A 19,416-nucleotide genomic window follows, 5' to 3' on the forward strand; every position below is an offset into this window, starting at 1 on the left:
GCAACTAATAATGATTTTCATCTTCAGCTTCCTTGATTAATGGATTAGTTCTTCGGTCTATAAAATGGTAAAATCAGTGTTTCCAAAAGCCTGAATGTCCTCAAATGTCTTGTTTAGTCCACATCCCAAATATATGCAGTTTACTGTCATAGAGGAGGAAAGAAACCAGAAAATATTTACATTCAAGAAGCTGGAATCAGAGTATTTAGACTTTTTTTCCCTAAAAGAAATGACTCAAAACGATTCATGATTATCAAAGTAGTTGCAGAATATTAATAGTTGACAACTAATAGATTATTGGATTAAACGTTGCAGCTTTATTGTGTTTGTCTTATCTGTTAGAATGAGAAAGTCCCTCTGTCGAGCCAACCTGGTTACACACTTCTGCTCCTCACTTCACTTGGAGCAGTGCTCAGTTTATTTGGTAATAAACATTAAAGTTATTAAAACGCCGGGTGATAAACGGAGCCTTGTGAACTTCAGGTGAAAAAGACCCTCAGATGCTATCTCTTTCCTGTATTTGACACAAAGCTTAGCAGAGAGGAAATTACTTTGGTTGGGTGCCCAATTCATACTTTCAGTTTTGTTTTGATTTTGCAATAATGGGTTTTTCCTGATGATGCTTTCTGTCACAAAACTGTCATGTAAGTGTATTTTTGCAAGCGAGGGGTTCCCAAACCATTTTGCACTTTGCCATTAAATAATAACATGTCACCTCTGGACACTTTCTGGTTTCCTGCCACAAGGTCTAACAGGCTGTATTGTCACATAAGCAAATGTGACTTTAAAGCACTGATGTATTATATGAGTGAAGCAGCTCACTGCAGATTTTTGAGCTTGTATGGTGAAATGAGTCGAGCCAGATAGATGGATCATTTGGCCGGTATCGGCCTGTCACAGATATATTGGTCTCGACATATATGTTGCCTGATATGCACATAATGAAAACTCTTTTTTTAGAGATTATAATGCAGAATAAGATGCTTGGGATTGGTTGGGCTGATACTGATATTGGGGAGTAAAAAGCTCGTCTGTTGTACTGTTAGACTGACCACATTTTTGTGCGATCTTTCAAAAAATGTCTATATTTCGGTCGATGTCTCAATTTCGCAATATTTTACTTCCCAATATCAGCTCCAACACTCACATATGGGTCGGGCTCTACAAATGAGTAAAAATGCATTCAGCTAAAAATGCTGATTAAACCCAGTTGCTTCATAAAACAAAATTTAGGAAAGAAAAATACCTAACAAAGTAACTATAGGTGGAAAAAGGATCACAGACTGCAGCATAACTTCTGGTATTCCATATCATGTCGCACTAAGAATAACTAAAAGGCAAACATTTTATAATTTCAATCAGTCCACCGTCTCGTTAGTTGCCAGTTATTTTTTCATACTTTTATTTCGTATACAAGCAAAAAATGTCAATCATTTGCCAGTCCCAGCTTCTTAAATGTGAGGATTTGTTTATGACGGTAATTAAAGAGTCTTTGTGTTGTGAGCTGTTGGTTGGATAAAGGAAGCAATTCAAAGACGTCACTTTGGGCTCTTGGAAATTATTAAGAGCATTATTTAACTTTTCTTTTGACATTTTATAGAATAAACCATCTGATTATTGTGAAAATAATCGTCAGATTAGTCAATAATGAAAGTAATGGTTAGTTGCAGCTCTAGTTTTTGTAGAGTCTGTTCTTGTATCTGGATTTGTCGACTTGTTGCTTGGTGTTAGCGTTGCTCTGGTCCACTTTTGTCAAGTACTGACACACAACAAATTTTCAATTAATTACAAATTTGTAGTTTGACCATTTATACTCAACATGTATTTTTCTGTCCTGGGTCAGAATTCTTATCAAGTACAATGACTTTGTTAATGTTTGTCTTTTGTCGACATCTCTTACCAGTCTCTGTGTTCTGTTCGCAGGAATCCGCCAAGGTTTCAGACCTCAACCCCAATGCGAAAGCATGGGCCAACCACATGTTTAGCCTGGACCCCAGCGGGAGTGCTGACACCACATCTGCTGCCCTGCAGCCATGGAAGGAAGGCTGCGATAGTTCGGCCGACCCCGGCCCAGAAGGTCAGCCAGTGATTTAACGTGCTAAATACCCTCACCCCTTTTATAATTAGCATTTGTTAGCATAAGCTGTAGTGACTTGTTACCCTTACATTGTTTTTGTCGTACAGTGGCCACTTTACTGGGAACTTAAAGAAGTTGTCAGCTGTAGTTGAATTACTGAAAGTGGCTGAAAGGTTGAACAACTGTTGGAGTTTAGACACGGCAACAATTCCAGTTTGTGTACCTGCCGTACACATACACGTGATTTTTAAATTGCAGTTAAATGTCTTTTGAACCCTTCCTGATTCTTGGAGTTGTATTGGTGTGGGAGTAACGTGAAGTTGAGGCACTTGAGGAGTTGAAGTGGCTGTAAGAATTTAGATCTGTTGTCTGTGATAAACACTGAAAGGAACTGAAGTGTCATCTGAAGTGTTTAAATGCATCCTATTTACTGCTTATCTGCCAGTATATATGTCTGTATACAGTATATCTGTAATAATCCAATAGTGTTGGATACAATGTTGGCTCGTTGAAATATCCGTTAGCTTCTGCTCGCAAACCCGTCTTTTACTTGGCAGCCTGCGTCTGTCCATTCTTGTCACTGTTCTCGTCATGCCGAGACGCCTCTTAAATCATTCATACTCAATTTAGTATGAGCTATGAATATTCCAACCACAGTCACCGTCCCCTCTACACAAATGACCGTAATCACTCACTTTAATGTGCCCAGCCAAGTATAGCCGATGCGGAGGCAACAAGGATATGGTGGCGAAACAGAAATTATTGATTAGTCTGCGTTTGACTCTTGATTGACGTCCTGACCTACTTCATCTCCTACATCTGTGAGGACATTTATGGAACATTCGTCGCTGACGACTGGAGACTAATATAGTCTAGACATTCACACAGTTGCCTTTTTTTCACCAAGACAGGGTTATCGCAAATTAGCCATCAGGGGAGGAAGCTTGTGTTCCTCAGCAGTAACAGTCTGACCTGCAGATAGATGGTTTTATTTATATCTTTCAGGAAATAAAGATCTGTCAGCATTGAGTGGTTATGGTGTTATTAAGGTGACAGTGTTAGCTGCTCAGCACTGTGACGGGCTTCTGGATTTAATTCAGACATTTGAAATGGTAGCTACCCACATCTTAACCACATTGACATCACTGCTCTCACCCATGCTTCCTTTAACATTCATACTAGTTTTCTTTTAATGGATCAACGTTTTTACAATAACAGACGACTTTCATAGTTCCCATGTCTAACATTTTGAGTTTTACAAAAACTATACAGTTGGAAAATTGTTGTTTTTGTGTCCTAATATGAGGTACGATAGTCCTGATTTCTAGTACTCTCAGGACGAAGGGTGTCACGATTCTTAATGATACGGTTTGACTTTCAATTTTCAATACACAATCAAGATATAATCTTGAATTAACAATAACGATATTAGGCAAGGTCATTAATATAGCAGAGACATAGAAATACATTAAAGTAAGGTGGTAAAACATTAACAAAATATCAGAAATTGCACTTAAAAGACAACAAAAACAAAAGAAAGCAAATAAAAAGTTACAGATCATGTGTGTAATATGATCTGCTGTGCTGTCTGTGGAGAAAGAACACGCTGCTTTAGATTTTGATTATTGAACGCTCATTTCGATGTACTTTGACTTCAGAGTAAACTTTTTGCACACCTGTGGATCGACAGGTGTGTAGGATGAAGAAAATCAGGACATAACCTGATTTTAATTCTGTTAATTGGAGTCGTGACGCTCCTGTTCACCACACATCATCTCTGAATCTTTTACCTGAATCTTTAAAAACTAGTCAGAAAATGTAATATTTTTAAGCACATCTTATATGTATTACATTCAGGTGCACGCTCCAATTTCTCCTTTAATTGCCGCCCTCTCTGAAGATTAGACTTAATTTGTGTTTGGCTAAACAGTCTCAATAACACTTCAGCACTTTTGGGTGTAAACTCTGTCGTCTGTGTTTGCGTTGCTCTTTGGAAAGTGATCCTCTGCTGCGATTCTGAATTTTGATCATTTTCTCTAGAATGCACAAAAAGCCGTCTGACATTTGTAGATTGAATGTTGTGAGTTTGATAAATTTAAAAGATGATGACTGGAGGTTTAACTTGGGTGTCTGAAAGACGGGTCAGAGACGCACTGCACTTTCCATAGATTAGCTGCCAATCAAACGGTGGGAGCGGCGCTGTGATGTCAGGCTTTATTTTGTGTTGGTGAAGTGCACTGTCTGTTGTCCTGCCATGGTGACTGTTACTGAGGTCTTCTCATTTATTTCAAACCAATCTACAAGATCAAATTAATGGCTTCCTGCATGTCAGAGGAAAGGGCCGCTGAATGTTGTTTGGCCTTGAGTAGGAAATACAAGATCTTATGACATCTCCAAGTTACTGAAACCATTGTGTTTAGTATTGTTGATGCTTTAGCAGGAATTGTTTCTTGCTACCTGACAGTAAATCTACAGATAGCTGATGTTCCTTTTATTTACCTCATTGCAAAAACAGCTGTTTCTTTAGTATATTTTATATCTTTGTATGTTTTCTGATGCCATCATGTTTTAATTTGCTGTCAAAGCTGCACACTCACCACTGCCATGTCAACCAGTTTCGCTTGATTTTAAAAACTGTACTCATTCAAGTTAAAACGTCAAACCTGTTCATGTGTTACTCACCACTGTGTTGCTCTGAGTTTCCCCTCAGTTTTCATTCACAAGTCATTTCCAGTCACGTCCACTTTGCTGTTTTCTGTGATATTTCTGTCAGGGAAACTCAACACTTCCTACACAAATGTTTCACATTTAATCTCAAGTCTTAAATGTCATTGACGGTAGCCTTAATGGTGATTGTAGAGAGTAAAAATGGAAAACATTGGTTTATGCAGCACAAGAGGTATGGAAGCCCATTTCTGCCAGTAAAATAAAGAATAATTGATAAACTTATTTAAAAACAACAAGAAAATCCCAATGATAATGAGATTACAAAATTGAAATAAGTTTTAATTTTAGGCTTTGTGTTATTTTATAGGAGAAACATAAGAAGAGCATAATCAAGATTTTGTTTAACTGGCAGAAACGGGCCTCCATACAAGATTATGACATGAATAGTCTTTGTTTTTATTTAATTCCTGATGTTTAAATGTATTTTACATTACGCTGTCACATTATCTGTCCTCAACTTATTTCACATGTATTTGTTTGTGTTGACATGCCTCCATCTGTTCTTTGAAATGTTCACACAACTTAAATACAAGCCTTTGTGTTTGTTTCTGGGAAAATTATAGTGGAGTAAGAATCGAAAGAGGGGGAGCAAACTGAATGGTCCTCGCATCTTTTAGGTTTTCACTGAAGTATAAAAGAAAGGATGAACATAGACGCCATACCAAAGAAAGTTTCAGGATTTAATGGGGATAAATTTTTCCATTACATGACTTCCAGCCTACATCTTTGCTAATTTTAAATTTGAAGGCGAGGCTCAGATTCGAGGCACCACTTTTAGTTTAAATGGCTTTTCAGATTTCCTATCCTTCCACCTTTTTAATACTTATCATACCTCCCCTTGTTGATTGTCACAGGCTATGAAGCCAGTGAAGACAAAGTTTACAAGGAGCCTCTACTAACCGACCCAGATGAGCCTCCACCGGCGCCAGTAATGCTGGCCGAGCCGGCCCCCGTGGCCTCCGTCACCCTGGAGTGCTCCGAGCCAGCCTACACAGAATACCCCGAGCCTGGGCAACCAGGGCGCACAGGTGGGCTGGTTAGTGATTGGTTGTTTGTCGGAGCAGGCTGTGGGCTGGTCGCAGGTCAGTATCCTTGTGTCTACAAGGCCCTGGAGACTTTGTGGTTTCCAAACATACAGGAAGTTGTTTCTGTGGCACCCTCAACCAGACGGGGACGACCTTATTGGTGATATGACCCGGCGTAGTGCTTTGTTTGAATCAATATGTGGAGGATGACATAAGTAAAATCATTTTGTAATTGTAAAGAAATAATTTGAGGCTTCGTTCACTGTGACGCACACAGAGAAATATAAGGTACGATTGTTTCTACTCGTTGTGGTTGGCAGGTGAAGTGATTAATCACAGCTACTTGATGAGAGCAATAGTGTCTCTTTATTTTTCTGTTTACGTCTAAGTGATTAGATTAAAATTGCACCATGCTGTTAAGAGCTGTGCTCAACCTTAAGTAGCAGAATTTATTGTCTGGAGGCACAAAATGACCGCTTAAGAGCGGTTTGTTGTTTTATGTTTTATTTATGGCAGCGTTAAAGTTTCATTGACCAACACTGGACACGGTGCGAGACGAGACATTCTTCTCAAAATGTCCTCTACCTGAAAGTAATGTCAACAACAGCACCGAAGCTGAAGGGAGGGATAGTGCGCAGAGAAATATCTATCTATATAAAACACTGTACAAGTATACGTCCCATTGTTTCCATCCTCCAGCACACTAAATGAGCAGCGCCAGGAGTCACTCGTCTGCAGATTAGCCTGAGCTCTGATTGTCCTCTGGAGGCAAATGAATAAAGACTGACTCAAATGTGTTGCGAGCCGCTAGTAAAATGGAGAGAAGAGAGGAAAAGTACAAAATTGAACCATTATGTTTTTATCCAATTTAAGCTCTTAGGATTGTTTTCCAAGATTGCCTCCACATGAGGGCTGCAGACATCAATTATATTCATTGTCAATTCATCTGAAGATTATTTTCTTGATACTCGATTAGCTGTTTGATCCATAAAATGTCAATTAGCGTTCGTCAAAGTCCAAGATGACGTCTCCAAATGTCTTGTTTTGTCCACAACCCCAAGATATTCAGTTTACTGTCATAGAGGAGGAAAGAAACCACAAAATATTTACATTTAAGAAGCTGAAATCAAGAGTTATGAGTTGCCGATTAATAGTTAACAACTAATGGATTAATTGATTAATCATTACAGCTCGACTCCCCATTGATTTATTAATTGTAAACATTTTTGGCAAGCATGGTTGCCTGGGTTTTACGGTGGTGAAACAGTTTCTCCTGAATTTTTAGTTAATTTTTCCCTTGATGAGTAAATTTGCGAGGTGATTCACACTAGTTAAGTTACAGTAACAAGCGATGCTAAATAAGTAAACTATTGTTCTTCTGTGTTTTCATATAAGCAATCCTTGAATAATTTGCTCAGCATCTCTGCTTTTCCCCACCCACATCCTGCTTTAAATCCATTATTTTCAACCTTACATTTCATTGGTTTGAATAATATTTGACTCCCAGGTTTCACTGATTAGTTAAGTTGTTTTTTTATTTCACCGAAACATTTTCCCGTGTGTCAGCAGGCAGTGAACCCCAGCAAGAGAATCCCCAGGAGGGCTTGAGGGAGCACCTGAAGAAGACCTTGGAGTTCTGTCTTTCCCGGTGAGTGTAGCTGAACGATTTTACACATGACCGTACATCAAAATGAAGTAGTGGCCGTGTTGTCGACAAGACTACGAGCAGGTTTCCTAACATAGGGTTCAGGAAATATTTGCCATAGTAGCACTTCTTAAACTAAAGCTGAACCTAAACCTCACGTTGTCAAGCATGAGGCTAAAATCAGCCTAAAAAGGCGCCGTCCACCTCTCTCATCGCTCAGCAGCTGTTTCACACTTGTTAATAGGACTTACATTGAGCCACAGCACGAAAAATGTCCACTCTTCAGCGACCTTTAGAGAGCCAGAGAAGAAAGGCCTCTGTGGATGACTCAGTGGATTCCCCCCTCCGGTTATTCTGTCTCCTGAAATACTGTTGATCCGGCCTGTCACCAGCAGCACAACAGGTCACCCCACTGTGTGTTAAAAATATTTTCGACACACTCATCCCCGTCATCAGCAACACATTCGGAAGACGAGCTAAAAGTATGATTTCCATGTCAGCATCGCCACGAGGGTCCACAAAACTGTGCGCGTATCCATCAAGTAAACACCTGCTCTGTAGCCTTCATGCCATGGGCCAGAAAGTGTGTTGTTAGTGGCACTGAAGGGTAAGAACCACACCAGAATGTAACCAGACTGAAGTGACATTTACACGCTATCTAATGCGCTGCAGCCGAGCAGCTAATTGGTTGCTCGTTTAACAAGCTGAGGTGCAGAACGAGACGCGTGTTCATATTTAATAAGTCGGATAACAAGGTGAGTTTAGCAGGAAATTCATTGTGAGGCTGTGGCTCTTAATTCTGTTGTGTAGCAGCAGGACACTCACGTTCACTCGCTCCATCTACAGGATAGTATTTTCTGTCTAATAATGAAAATGAGACAATATACACACTAACAACTGGGGGTGGGATTCACAGAGTAGCTCATGATACGATTCACAATATTATCACGATACAGCGATTCTGAGCTGCCGGAAAGCAGAACATTTCTGGAGTTAGTGTTCGAAGGAAGTATACAACTACTGACAGTGACTCTGGTAAATTAGTGACTCTTTGTCTCTCTGCCCTCTCTCTCTCTCTCTCTGCCCTCTCTCTCTCTCTCTCTCTCTCTCTCTCTCTCCCTCCCCCCCTCCCTCTCTCTCTGTGGGCGTCAGGCGTGGTCTGAATGAAAGCCTTATTTCATCCTGTTGAATGTCCCTGCGTTGGTGGTGGCAGTTTAGCTGCAGCTTTAAAGGGAACAGAGGCCTCACAAAGTTTGGCTTTTGTTTTTGTTTTTCTCCTCTTAATCAACTTGGAACAAGTCATCAAGTATAGTTCACTAAACTGTTATCTGGCTTTGCCAAAACTACAGTAGAAGCAACAACACCCAAAGCCCAGAGGAAAGAGAAACCAGAGGGTGCTGTTTGGTTATGAAATGCAGGATGAGAAAATATTTAGAGAAAGCGAAACCATGAACAGTTGCTTTGCTTTTCTTTTGAGAAAACCAGTTGGCTCACAGTTGCATAAGTAAAGCAGCCAAGTGTGCAACAGCTGTAGACTGAAGTAGCTGAGAGGTTCAAGAGTGTCACTTGTGGTTCACATTCCCAGATTAGTTCCTTTCGGGTTTACTACTACTTGATGTTGTTTGGTGTATGCTGCAGTTTAATGTGACACCTCTGAGGTGAGGACAGGTGTGACTGTGCGTTCAGCTTTGTCTGAGTAAATAAGGGTAGACTTTTTACCTCCCACAGGTCCGCGCTGCATCCTGAAGTGTCACTAACCTCCTCTGCCTCTTCTTTGTCTCTCAGGGAGAATCTGGCCAGTGACATGTACCTCATCTCCCAGATGGACAGTGACCAGTATGTGCCAATAGTGACGGTGGCCAACCTGGACCACGTCAAAAAGCTCAGCACTGACGTGGAGCTGATCGTCGACATTTTGCGATGTGAGTAAAATGTTTAGTGTTCGTCCTTCATCGTTTATTATCCGCTTCATGATTTAACCCGCCGAATACAATCTCGGAGTAAAGCCGGACTTTAATGATGGTCGCTCACCTGCTGAGGAGGCTGAACGTGAAGACAAACTTACAGGTGCAGTGAGTGTTTAACAGCATGAGGTTTGGGTTGATTTCCCAGGAGAGCTTGTTAAAGTGCATCCAGCAGAGTCTCACCTGCTTGTGTTTGATACATTCACATACTTTATTTACCACTTAAATTAATCCTGTCTGGCTTGAAGCTTCACTTTTATTTTATGGCTCAGTGATGTGAGCAGTGTCAAGATTTTTTTAGAGATAGTGTAAACAAACTGTAATTTATTTATGCTGCTGTGCATCATGTCGTAGTATTTAATAACTTCTCTGAAGGCTCATTTATGCTCAGCGTTGTTTACGGATACGGATGGAGCCTTCTGGTCGCACTCTGGGTTCATTTCTGAATTTCTGCCAGGTTTCTGAAAGCTTACGGATACAAACCAACGGAGCAGTACAAGTTCAAGCGAGACACGACCACAGGACAAGACGATAAAGTTTTTAAAATGGCTGCCAGTGATTGTGATTTTTTAAAAATTAAACCAAAGCCTGAATGCTTCGTTCTGTCCTTCTGATCTCCAGCGCTGCCATTGGTCCAAGTGGATGAGAAGGGGGAGAAGGTGCGACCCAATCAGAACCGCTGCATCGTGATCCTCAGAGAGGTTCCTGAGAGCACGCCCATAGAGGTCAGTGGATGTTCCTGGTGTTTGATTTGCACTGTGACAACAACACACGCTGTGACCGAATCTGCTCGCACCCTAAATACAAACATAACATACGTGTCATCGATAGTTTGACTTCATGGTCCGTTCACATTGTTGGCAAGTCAATTTACAGTCTTGGCTCAGATATGCCTCAAAGACAAAACTCACATTTGCCTGTTGTATGGTATAAATGTCCACCTGTGGAATAGGAATAGGAAAAAAATTATAAATCAATGACATTTTATATCCCAAAGGTCAACTTCACTGTGACATCATAATATTCTGGCCTTATTAAACACCACAGCCCGGGAAAAGCAACTTGAACCGAACCTGGACATCATTTCCAGTTTTTGTCTGAACCTGGCCCGGCCTGTTGGATCCCAGCAGTTTCGGGTCAAAGATCCATGATCTACTGTGTCTCCCACAGTTTTCTGCCATTACTGTAACACAGTAGCACAGTTGAGAAGTGTTAACACATTTCAGCGTCTCTCTGTTGTCTCTGAGCTTCTGTACAGCCTGATGGTACTGCTATTATTATAAAAATTCTCAGTGTTGTAACAGTAATTAACCTTGATCCCGGTCTCAGACTGTGCTGTGTTGGCTCCTTGAATTGGAGGGAATTTGGCCTGATAAGTCCTTGAAAAGTCCTTTAATTTGATGTTTAAGAAGGTGTGGGAACCCTGGAAAGTGTACTGCGAATGCGTTATTGGTTTAGCTAACATCAGTAAGTCTCGGTGCTGTGCATGCGAGCCAGAGACCTTTTAGACGGCGGTAGACCATCAGTAGAATAAACCATGACAGCAGGGGAGCCCATTTAAAATAAAACAACTCACCTGTTGATCCCTACACCTGATCGGGATTTGAAGACAGAGGAAAACTCCACATCCTTTTTTCACTAATGCAGCCACAACAGAGGTTTTACCCGCAGTGTTAGTGCAGATTTCAGGAGGTTTAATGTTACTCTGAAGGCTTTTCCAGCTACTGCAGCAGCCACTGAAACATCCTGAACAGTCCAACAGTAGCTGTATAATATTTGCAGGACGACATCAGAACAACACTTTTATCTGCCTCAGCATGAGAGGACATTTTCAGTTGAACTGACTCTCACAGCAGTACAGTTTCAGCTCTGGAGTAGCTCAGATAAATCTTTTCACGTGCAATCATTAATGTTATTGTATCACTTGATGTCAACATCAGGGCAACATGGCTGAAAATGTGACAGTATGTTAATGTTTATCTGCAGTAGATGAGATAACATAAGAGGAACTGCAGCTGCAGAAGGAAGTTTAAAGGAGGATTTTTCTAATTCTCATCTGAACCTTTGTCATGTGCAGTTGGATCTTTTTATTCTGTAGAACAAAACTGACATGGCACCGGTTCATGTGCCTCTGAACGGTTCTGGTCAGCAAACTGAAGTGGTGACAGTTGTAGGAGGAGTCTCTCCTTCCTCCCTTGGTTTTAATCTTATCGTTGGTTGTGTTATTTTTGTTACTATGTGATTTATGTATTCGGCACCAACAGCAGGACCTGGTGCATACTTGAATTTATGAGCCACATGAAGTATTCACAGCCAACTAAATTATTTACAACAGGGACTCAGACATGATAATTGACCTTATTGCTTTCTTGCAAACAAATAAGTTCGGAGAAATGTCGCCAACAGCAATTTACTGGCGTATTATGTTTTAGGTTGGCTTTTTTTGTTGTTGTTTTTAAGAAAACTTGATTTGGGTGTGGCAACCGAGAATGTATGTGTGAAAGGGAAATGGAAACAACAGTCAGTTGTGTGTCCTGTTTCCAAGCAAAACAAGCGTGAAGTCGAGACAAATTGGACCTGTAAAAGTCTAGACTTCACAGTTTTCACATCTGTTTTCAGGTCAAAGCAGCAGACACTTTTTCCTGTAGGACCAAACACTTAATTGTTTTGGTTTCACTTTTTTCTTTGCTTGTGTACAGCTGCTGTTTTATAACTGTGTGTTTCACTTCCTGGTTTGTTCTGCAGGAGGTCGAGGCTCTTTTTAAAGGGGACAACTTACCCAAGTTCATCAACTGTGAATTTGCCTACAACGACAACTGGTTCATCACCTTTGAATCAGAAGCAGATGCACAGCAGGTAAAAACACAAGTGAAGAGTTAATGTTTTCTACTGTTTTACTATTATTTATTATTCTCCTTAAAGTCACAGTGAAATGCAAGAAACTGTCTTTATGTCCTGTAACGTGACGTATATCAGAAACGGCTCCTGCATTGATGGATCAGTAGGAGCAGGATACGGGTGACATGTTGCACTGTGAGGTTTCTACAGTAGCCCAGAAGGGACAAAGCAAACACTCGCTCTAGTTCACTTTTCCCCTGCATTTTTAGCGACTGCTGTAGGGAAGGGTAAGAAGACGACACGTATTCAGTTGGTCACAATCTGCAAAATCACCGCTAGATGCCAATAAATCCTACAAACTATGCTATTTAAGATCCATCTGGTACTTAAATGGCTCAAGTTGTCATTTTTATTTCTGTTTTTAATTTATAATCAGCTGGTTACCTAACGCTGTGCTGTCCACTTTCTCTTGATAAAGGCATATCAGTATCTGCGTGAGGAGGTGAAGACCTTCCAAGGGAAGCCTATCAAGGTAAGCAACTCGCTTAAATATCTAGACGTCTGAAGTCATTGAGTCTGTACGACGCTAAATCCAAAACAGTTGGGACGCTTTGTAAAACGTAAGGAAAACAGAATGTAATCATTTACAAATGAACTGCGTCTGTGACATCAGTTTACCTAAGTGTACCTGTCCTTATGTAGTAATCTCCTTTACACAATCATGTGTTTCACAAAGTGGTGAACCTCGCCCCATCCCAGTCTGTTGTTGCCCCTCTCAAACTTGTTTGAAACGTGCTGCTGCCATCAAATTCAGAATAATCAGATATTTACAAAAACAATTAATTTGATGAGGTAAAACATTCAATATATTGTTTCTGTGCTGTTTTTTAATTGAGTAATTAACTTCTTGGGGAATCAGGGTTGTTTAAAAAATGAGTGATGTGCAAAAACCAGAGCATCATATATTTATCAGTATGATCTTTGGTCAGTTGTCGCCCGATTTCATGAAAGGAAGTCTAAATTAAACAATCAAGTGCTCATCTATGCTGTGAACGCTCTGGTTTCAAGTGACGGTCGACACCTGAAAGCAAAGACTTTTCTTTTTGTTCATTTCACCTACTTTTCAGTGCATCAGTCTGTGGGGCTGACAGGACTACATGTCTTAGTCTGTGCTTTCATAAAGTCCGAAATGGGAAATTTTCACTCGTGAGGGACGGGACAGAGTTAAACTTCCTCATGAATAATTAATCACCGTCACAGAGAAACACACATCGGGGTTTTCAGCAGAGAAATCACAGGCCTTCACTTCAGAAGTTCACTCAGAGGTCAAGTGACGTCACACTTGGAAGTCGTTCTACTAATGTATGAAAATCCTTATTAACACCACAGAAGAAGAGCCTGACTCATCAGAGCTGTGTCTGTACTGTGTTGTTAGACTGCACACAGCCGTGGATTGAATCGCTTCTTTCATTACCGCTTGTGATTTACACTTAATGAAAACATTCAGTTAAAGAGCACAAAGCTAACTTCTGTTCCTCAGCCTCATTGGCCACATGCTTTACTAAATGATGATTGAATTGATATGGGATTCATCTGAAGATATTTAAGATTTCACACAATTTTAAACAAATAAAGTCACATGATTTTATACAAAAATGTATCGGTAAAAGAAAAAAATCTATTGATGATGGGACAGATGTGGGGTGAATCCTTGCATCTGATTGGTTATTCCTGCCCTGAGCTTAATTAAGACTTTTCTTTAATCCCAAATAACTTTCAGCCAAGAAATTGTTTTTAAGTGCAATTCTTAGAAGAAATGTTCATTATGTCCACGTTTCTGGCTGCTGCTGATTCCCCGCCCTCTTCTGTCTCTCCCCACCAGGCGAGGATAAAGGCGAAGGCAATCGCTATCAACACTTTCATGCCAAAGAACGGTTACCGGCCGGTGGAGGTGAACCCGTACGCCCAGCAGCGCTTCACGTCCTACTACATCCCGCCGGTTTACAGCCCCCAGCAGCAGTTCCCCTTATACAGCCTCATCACGCCGCAGGCCTGGTCCACCACACACAGCTTCATTGACCCCACATTGGTAAGAACCAGCTGACAGATTTGAAACTGGAGACTACAAACAACAATGATGTAGGTCCTGACGTAAGGGAAAGTGGTATCTAGGCAATTAGATGTGCGTTAACAACAGATTCTCATGAAACAGCTGCACATTAAGGTAAACAAAGCGGCAGTGCGGTGAAATTTATTGCTTAAATTCACATTTTAAAATGAGTTTGCCCTGTTTTTATGTACAAGCCAACATGTATGTGGATAAGAGGTTTAACAATATGACATGTTTTGTTTTCATGGTAAACTATTTTCACAAGCTGGTCGTTTGTTTGGTCTCAAATTTAAAATAGATTTTGATCTTGAACATGCTTCACAGAATCAGTTGGTTTAGCTTTTGCACGTACGACCCCCAGACAGACTTTTTTTTTTTTTACCAGAAGAGGTCTAACATACTCAAACAAGTCGAGTTGCAGCAGGAATTTAAAAAAAAATGTATTAAGCAATCTACGAACAGAAAATCTACCAGGAATAACCCAAACAACAGAACAAATGACCGATGAAGCGAACCCAGCCGATCCAGCCTTCAGAGGGCTGTCAGAACTGGGCACCGACCCTCCACCCTGACAAAACGTTAAAAAAACTAAACCTAACAGAAATCAATAAGAATAGGACGACCGCACCCATCAGAAGAACACAAAGAAACAACCTAAACTGAACCAGTCGGTCATTTTCAGACCAACACAGCTGTCACGTTGGAAGGTCGAAGAGTTCCTGCCCCGTCTTTATTGGTTTTTCTGCATCAGGAGAAAACAATCAAAAAGGAAGAGAACACAGGACATCATGAGTCAACAACATGTGCACAGGATCACCAGCAGGGGGAAGCATGTCACACTTTTTTTTTAACTATTTATTTCAGCCAACAGACGGACAGAAAAGGAAAATGTAGCTTTTCAGAGAGTACTGTGAATCATAATAGTCATAATAAAAGTAAACAAATAAACAAACAAATAATTATGATTAAAACAAATGATAAGTCCAGGCTGACAGATGTGAAGTTGACAGATCTTTGATTTATTGATGTGATGTGTGTTGCACTTTGTTTTTAATCCTGTGGACATGTTTGTGTTTGTATTGTCCTCGGTGAGACGAGAGACGATTTTCCTCCTCCAGCTGGACAATTAAGTTATTCTAATCTAATCAAATGAAAATTGTTGCCATAGGTTATACAACTTGTCAGTCAAGCCTCTAAGAGCATACTGTATTTTTTTTCTCTTGGAAAAATTGCAAAAGATCTCTTATTCGCCGTATATATGTGATGCTGGTGATTCTTGATTCTTGCTTCCACTTCAGCAAAACGTCTTTAACAACATTGAAGATGTTAGCAGAGAGGGTTCAAATGGTAAAACATCTCTGACAGTGTCTCAAAAATAGAAGTCCAGTAGGAGGATAGTACAGCACAAGTCACTCTTCCTCCTGCCCTGAGGTTATTTTGTTGCCCAAATGATGTTTTCACTTCCTGTTAATGCCGCCGGTGAATCTGTTTTCTGTTCACCAGGTTGCACCATTTCACAACAACCAGTTCATCAATGGATTTACCACATCACACAGTTTCAAACCAGCGACGTCCCCCCTCACTGTCAGACACTACTCGCCCAGGAACAGGTTCGTATCTGTGGTTTCTCTTATCACTAACGAAGGGATGGAAAACAAGCATCTATTGATAGAAACAATCTGAGTAGTAAGATATCTATCGGCTCACAGGGAGGGAGGCTAGCTCTGTTGGCTTCTGGTTAAAGTGGAGAAGAAGCTTTGGTTTGTTTACAGCTATGAGAAGGTTGTGATATGTTGTGAAACCACGTAAAGAGAAGTTGTTGTTTCTGACTCAAGACGCATCTGATAAAGTTCAGAATGTCGTATCATTTGAGCATTTTAGCTGTATTAAATTCATTAGATGTGATATTCTCACACGTGTTGACTGAAGTGTTCCCGTTTCCTGCAGGAATCACAGTAAACCTCACTTGAGGCCGACCATCCCCACAGTGGACCGCAGCGCCGGCCTCCTGGACAACCCGGGCCTCTTTCCCAGCTTCCCCAGCGAGAGGCTCAACGGGGTTCGCAGCAGTCCGCCGACGCGACTCCCCACCAGCCAGCCCAGAACCAGGTTACCCTCCACCACCGCCTTCCCACGCAGGGACACCGTGGGCACGGGGCGAGTAACGGAGCCCACGACCACAGACTACTCTCTGGGTATCGGCCGAGGAAGGTACGACACCGCTGCAATGCACAAGTACTGTTAATACTGTAACCTGACTGATCCTGGACTTTTGGGGCCAATATAATACAGATATTAGAGAGTAAAATATACTGATACTGATAAACTCACAGTAGGCACCTTTTTAAAAGGTAGTTTGTGATCCGCCAATAAACACAGAGAAGAAGAAGAGGAAGTAGTGCCGGTGTGGATGGCTTTAACAGTTTCAGAGGAAGAAAACACAAATTAAATTTGCAATAAATGTTCAGCGAGGGTTCAGAGAGGAGGGAGAAGTCTGCGAGTTTTCATACAAATCTTATCAGAGCTGTGGAGCATTAAATCGTCTACATAAAAGGCTCCCTGACCCTCAGATGTGCATAAACTACAGGTTGGGAACTCTTTAAAATACTAAAATGTAAAATTATCTTATCCATATCAGCCATGTGAAGCAGTTAATTATCGGGTTCAGCTTTCTTTTAAAAATCCACGTCGTTCATCCCGAGAATTGATTTGTTTTCTTACATGTGCAGGGTGAAGTCGTTGTTTCAGCTAGAATGGATGTTTGTAAATTGAAGTGTTCTCTTTCTTAAAGGAAAAATGTTTCTGCTTCTAGGAAAAAGAGGGACGAAAAGTTTACAGTAAGTACCTCCCTGGTGTCCTCCTTGTCAGTCTAATGTAGCTGCGTTCAAATCTTAAAATGATGTAGCTTTGGTGTGAATTTAGCTTCAGTCTGTCGTCTTGACTTTGTGTGTCAACCTTGTTTCTTGTCACTCCTCCTGTGCTCACTCTGTTTGTTGCCCTCATGTAGAGAGTGACGCCTCAGTCGCCGCCGCCTCCTCCCAAACCCCCGTCTCCGAGCTTCGAGCTGGGCCTCTCCAGCTTCCCTCCCCTGCCCGGAGCAGCCGGCCAGCTCAAGACCGACGACGTGTTTGACAACCGGCTGGCCAGCAGCGTCGTCGTCGGAAACGCAAAGGAACGGGTAAGCAAAGATGCTTAAAACGGAGCAAACTTACCGAGTATCTTTGTCTTCCCTGCAGACTGTCGACACACATTCTCAAAAGCTGCAGAACAGAGGCCGAAGATTTAATAAATACTCCTGTTCCTTCAATATTTCTGTAGAATATAACTGTTTGCTGCTACTTCTACAAAAAGGGAAATAAAACTTTAAGCTTCAATGCCGCACTTTCAATCTCTTCCTGTTTCTTCATTGCAGAATGTAAGTGCTGACTCCAGCACTGGAGGAGCTCTGTCTCCAGCGGGCCCCAAAGAGCCTCTTCGGTCCTCCACCTCCCCGATGCCCACAAGCTTCCAGCCCTCGCCGACCACCCCGACCCCAGCCTCGGCCTCTGCAACAGCCTCAGCCTCAGCCTCAGCCTCAGCCCCGACCCTCACCCCAGCTGCCGGCCCGCCACACAGTCCCGCTCCCTCCCTCCCAGCAGCGTAAGAACCACACTGATGGTGTTGAGTCTGTCTGTCAGTAGATATTTATCCTCCGTTGTGGGGTAGCAGGTGTGTGAGAGTTTTGTGTAAGAGACTGGCGAAACAATCAAAAAAATCCCACCATGCTGAGATCCTAATGTTATTACCAAAGATCTGGCTTTAACAAATGTTACAAGATGGTTTTATTCTTCTGTCTGGTAATACTTTATTCTCTGCCAAGGCTCATAACTGCTCCGCCATAATTTAACCTCAGCAGATCTGTAACAGCCGACCAGTAGGACAACAAAACAACGCAGGAATCAAATAAAAGAGAAATTGAAACGTTTACAAAATGTTCAGCTGCCGAGAGCAGTCCGGTTTATTCTCCCCACAGATCAGTGTTGACACCATCACATCTGTTTGGATGTACTTCTAAAACTGTTAAAGAAAAAGTTCAGATCACTGAAACTTTTCTGAATCTTTATTATCCGAGCTGCACACTGATGGTAGTTCCAGTTACTGTATAGCAGCTGAAAAAAGACAACCACCTATGAAAACATGTTAAGATCGTCTAGATCCAGCTTGTTATTAATGCGTCAAGTTGTACGCACTCGTAGACACCAGCCACCTAAATACGGCAGGTTTTTTCATCAAGATAGTGAGGAAAAATTCCTGGATCCATCCTCCAGTGCCTGCATTGATATCTTTTCTGCTTATTGTGATGTCACTTCCTGAAGTATCTTCAAATGCTTCATATCCCTGAAATCTGTACAACCTAAGCTAAAAGGTTCTGGAAGTCAGTAAACGATAATAAATGATGAAAGTAATGAGTTAGAAAAAGTTAGAAAATATTAAAGTTTAGTAATAAATTAAAGTTTAGTAATAAATATAATAATACAGCCTGTTGATGCAGAAGACGAACAAAATAATTGAATGAATAAAATGAAATCTCCAGCTATCGTGGTTCTTATTTTAAGAGACAACAGTCTCCCTCAGCCAGCAGGGGGCCGCCCGCAGGAGGTCTGTTTTCTTAGGTTTAATGGGGTCTATTCTGGGCTGAGACCCATCCGCCATCCAAGTTTTGTGGAAATCTGTTGAGTACTTTCTCCTAAATCCTGCTGACGAACCGACCAACAAACAAATTGTCTCTCGGAGGGGAGCCAGCTCAGTCCACTCGTTCATGACCGACACTATCGTCACTAATATGCATCATCGCAGGTTTAAGTGGCCAAGAAACGACTCTTGTCTTGTGCACCTGAAAAAGCGTCAGTTTCATGGTATTTGCTCGCTGCGTCTCTGCTCAGCTGTCCTGGGACTTTGTTGACGTGCGTCTGGTGTTAAACTGCAGGCAGCACTGAGCATCACATGCTGAGCGCTGATATCGTCAGCATGTGATCATTTAATTCGTGAGT

At 41.4% G+C, this 19,416-nt stretch overlaps 1 protein-coding gene across 6 annotated transcripts in view; it reads left to right on the top strand.

The window, feature by feature from the left end:
- The window catches only part of larp4b (La ribonucleoprotein 4B), a 40,675-nt gene that overhangs the window by 16,333 nt on the left and 4,926 nt on the right, over nt 1-19,416 (top strand). The window contains exons 3-15 of one of the 6 annotated variants that reach the window (XM_084368469.1): nt 1,924-2,077; nt 5,659-5,832; nt 7,396-7,477; nt 9,260-9,396; nt 10,060-10,163; nt 12,184-12,294; nt 12,755-12,808; nt 14,159-14,365; nt 15,890-15,996; nt 16,334-16,597; nt 17,178-17,223; nt 17,394-17,564; nt 17,799-18,025. In XM_084368469.1, the coding sequence (XP_084224595.1) occupies nt 1,924-2,077; nt 5,659-5,832; nt 7,396-7,477; nt 9,260-9,396; nt 10,060-10,163; nt 12,184-12,294; nt 12,755-12,808; nt 14,159-14,365; nt 15,890-15,996; nt 16,334-16,597; nt 17,178-17,223; nt 17,394-17,564; nt 17,799-18,025 (1,838 nt within the window). The remainder of the gene's footprint in view (nt 1-1,923; nt 2,078-5,658; nt 5,833-7,395; nt 7,478-9,259; nt 9,397-10,059; nt 10,164-12,183; nt 12,295-12,754; nt 12,809-14,158; nt 14,366-15,889; nt 15,997-16,333; nt 16,598-17,177; nt 17,224-17,393; nt 17,565-17,798; nt 18,026-19,416) is intronic. The other 5 variants (XM_084368471.1, XM_084368470.1, XM_084368472.1 and 2 more) reach the window with 5 other exon arrangements.

This window comes from Pagrus pagrus (assembly GCF_965226575.1).
Source record: "Pagrus pagrus genome assembly, chromosome: 12".
NCBI lineage: Eukaryota > Metazoa > Chordata > Actinopteri > Spariformes > Sparidae > Pagrus > Pagrus pagrus.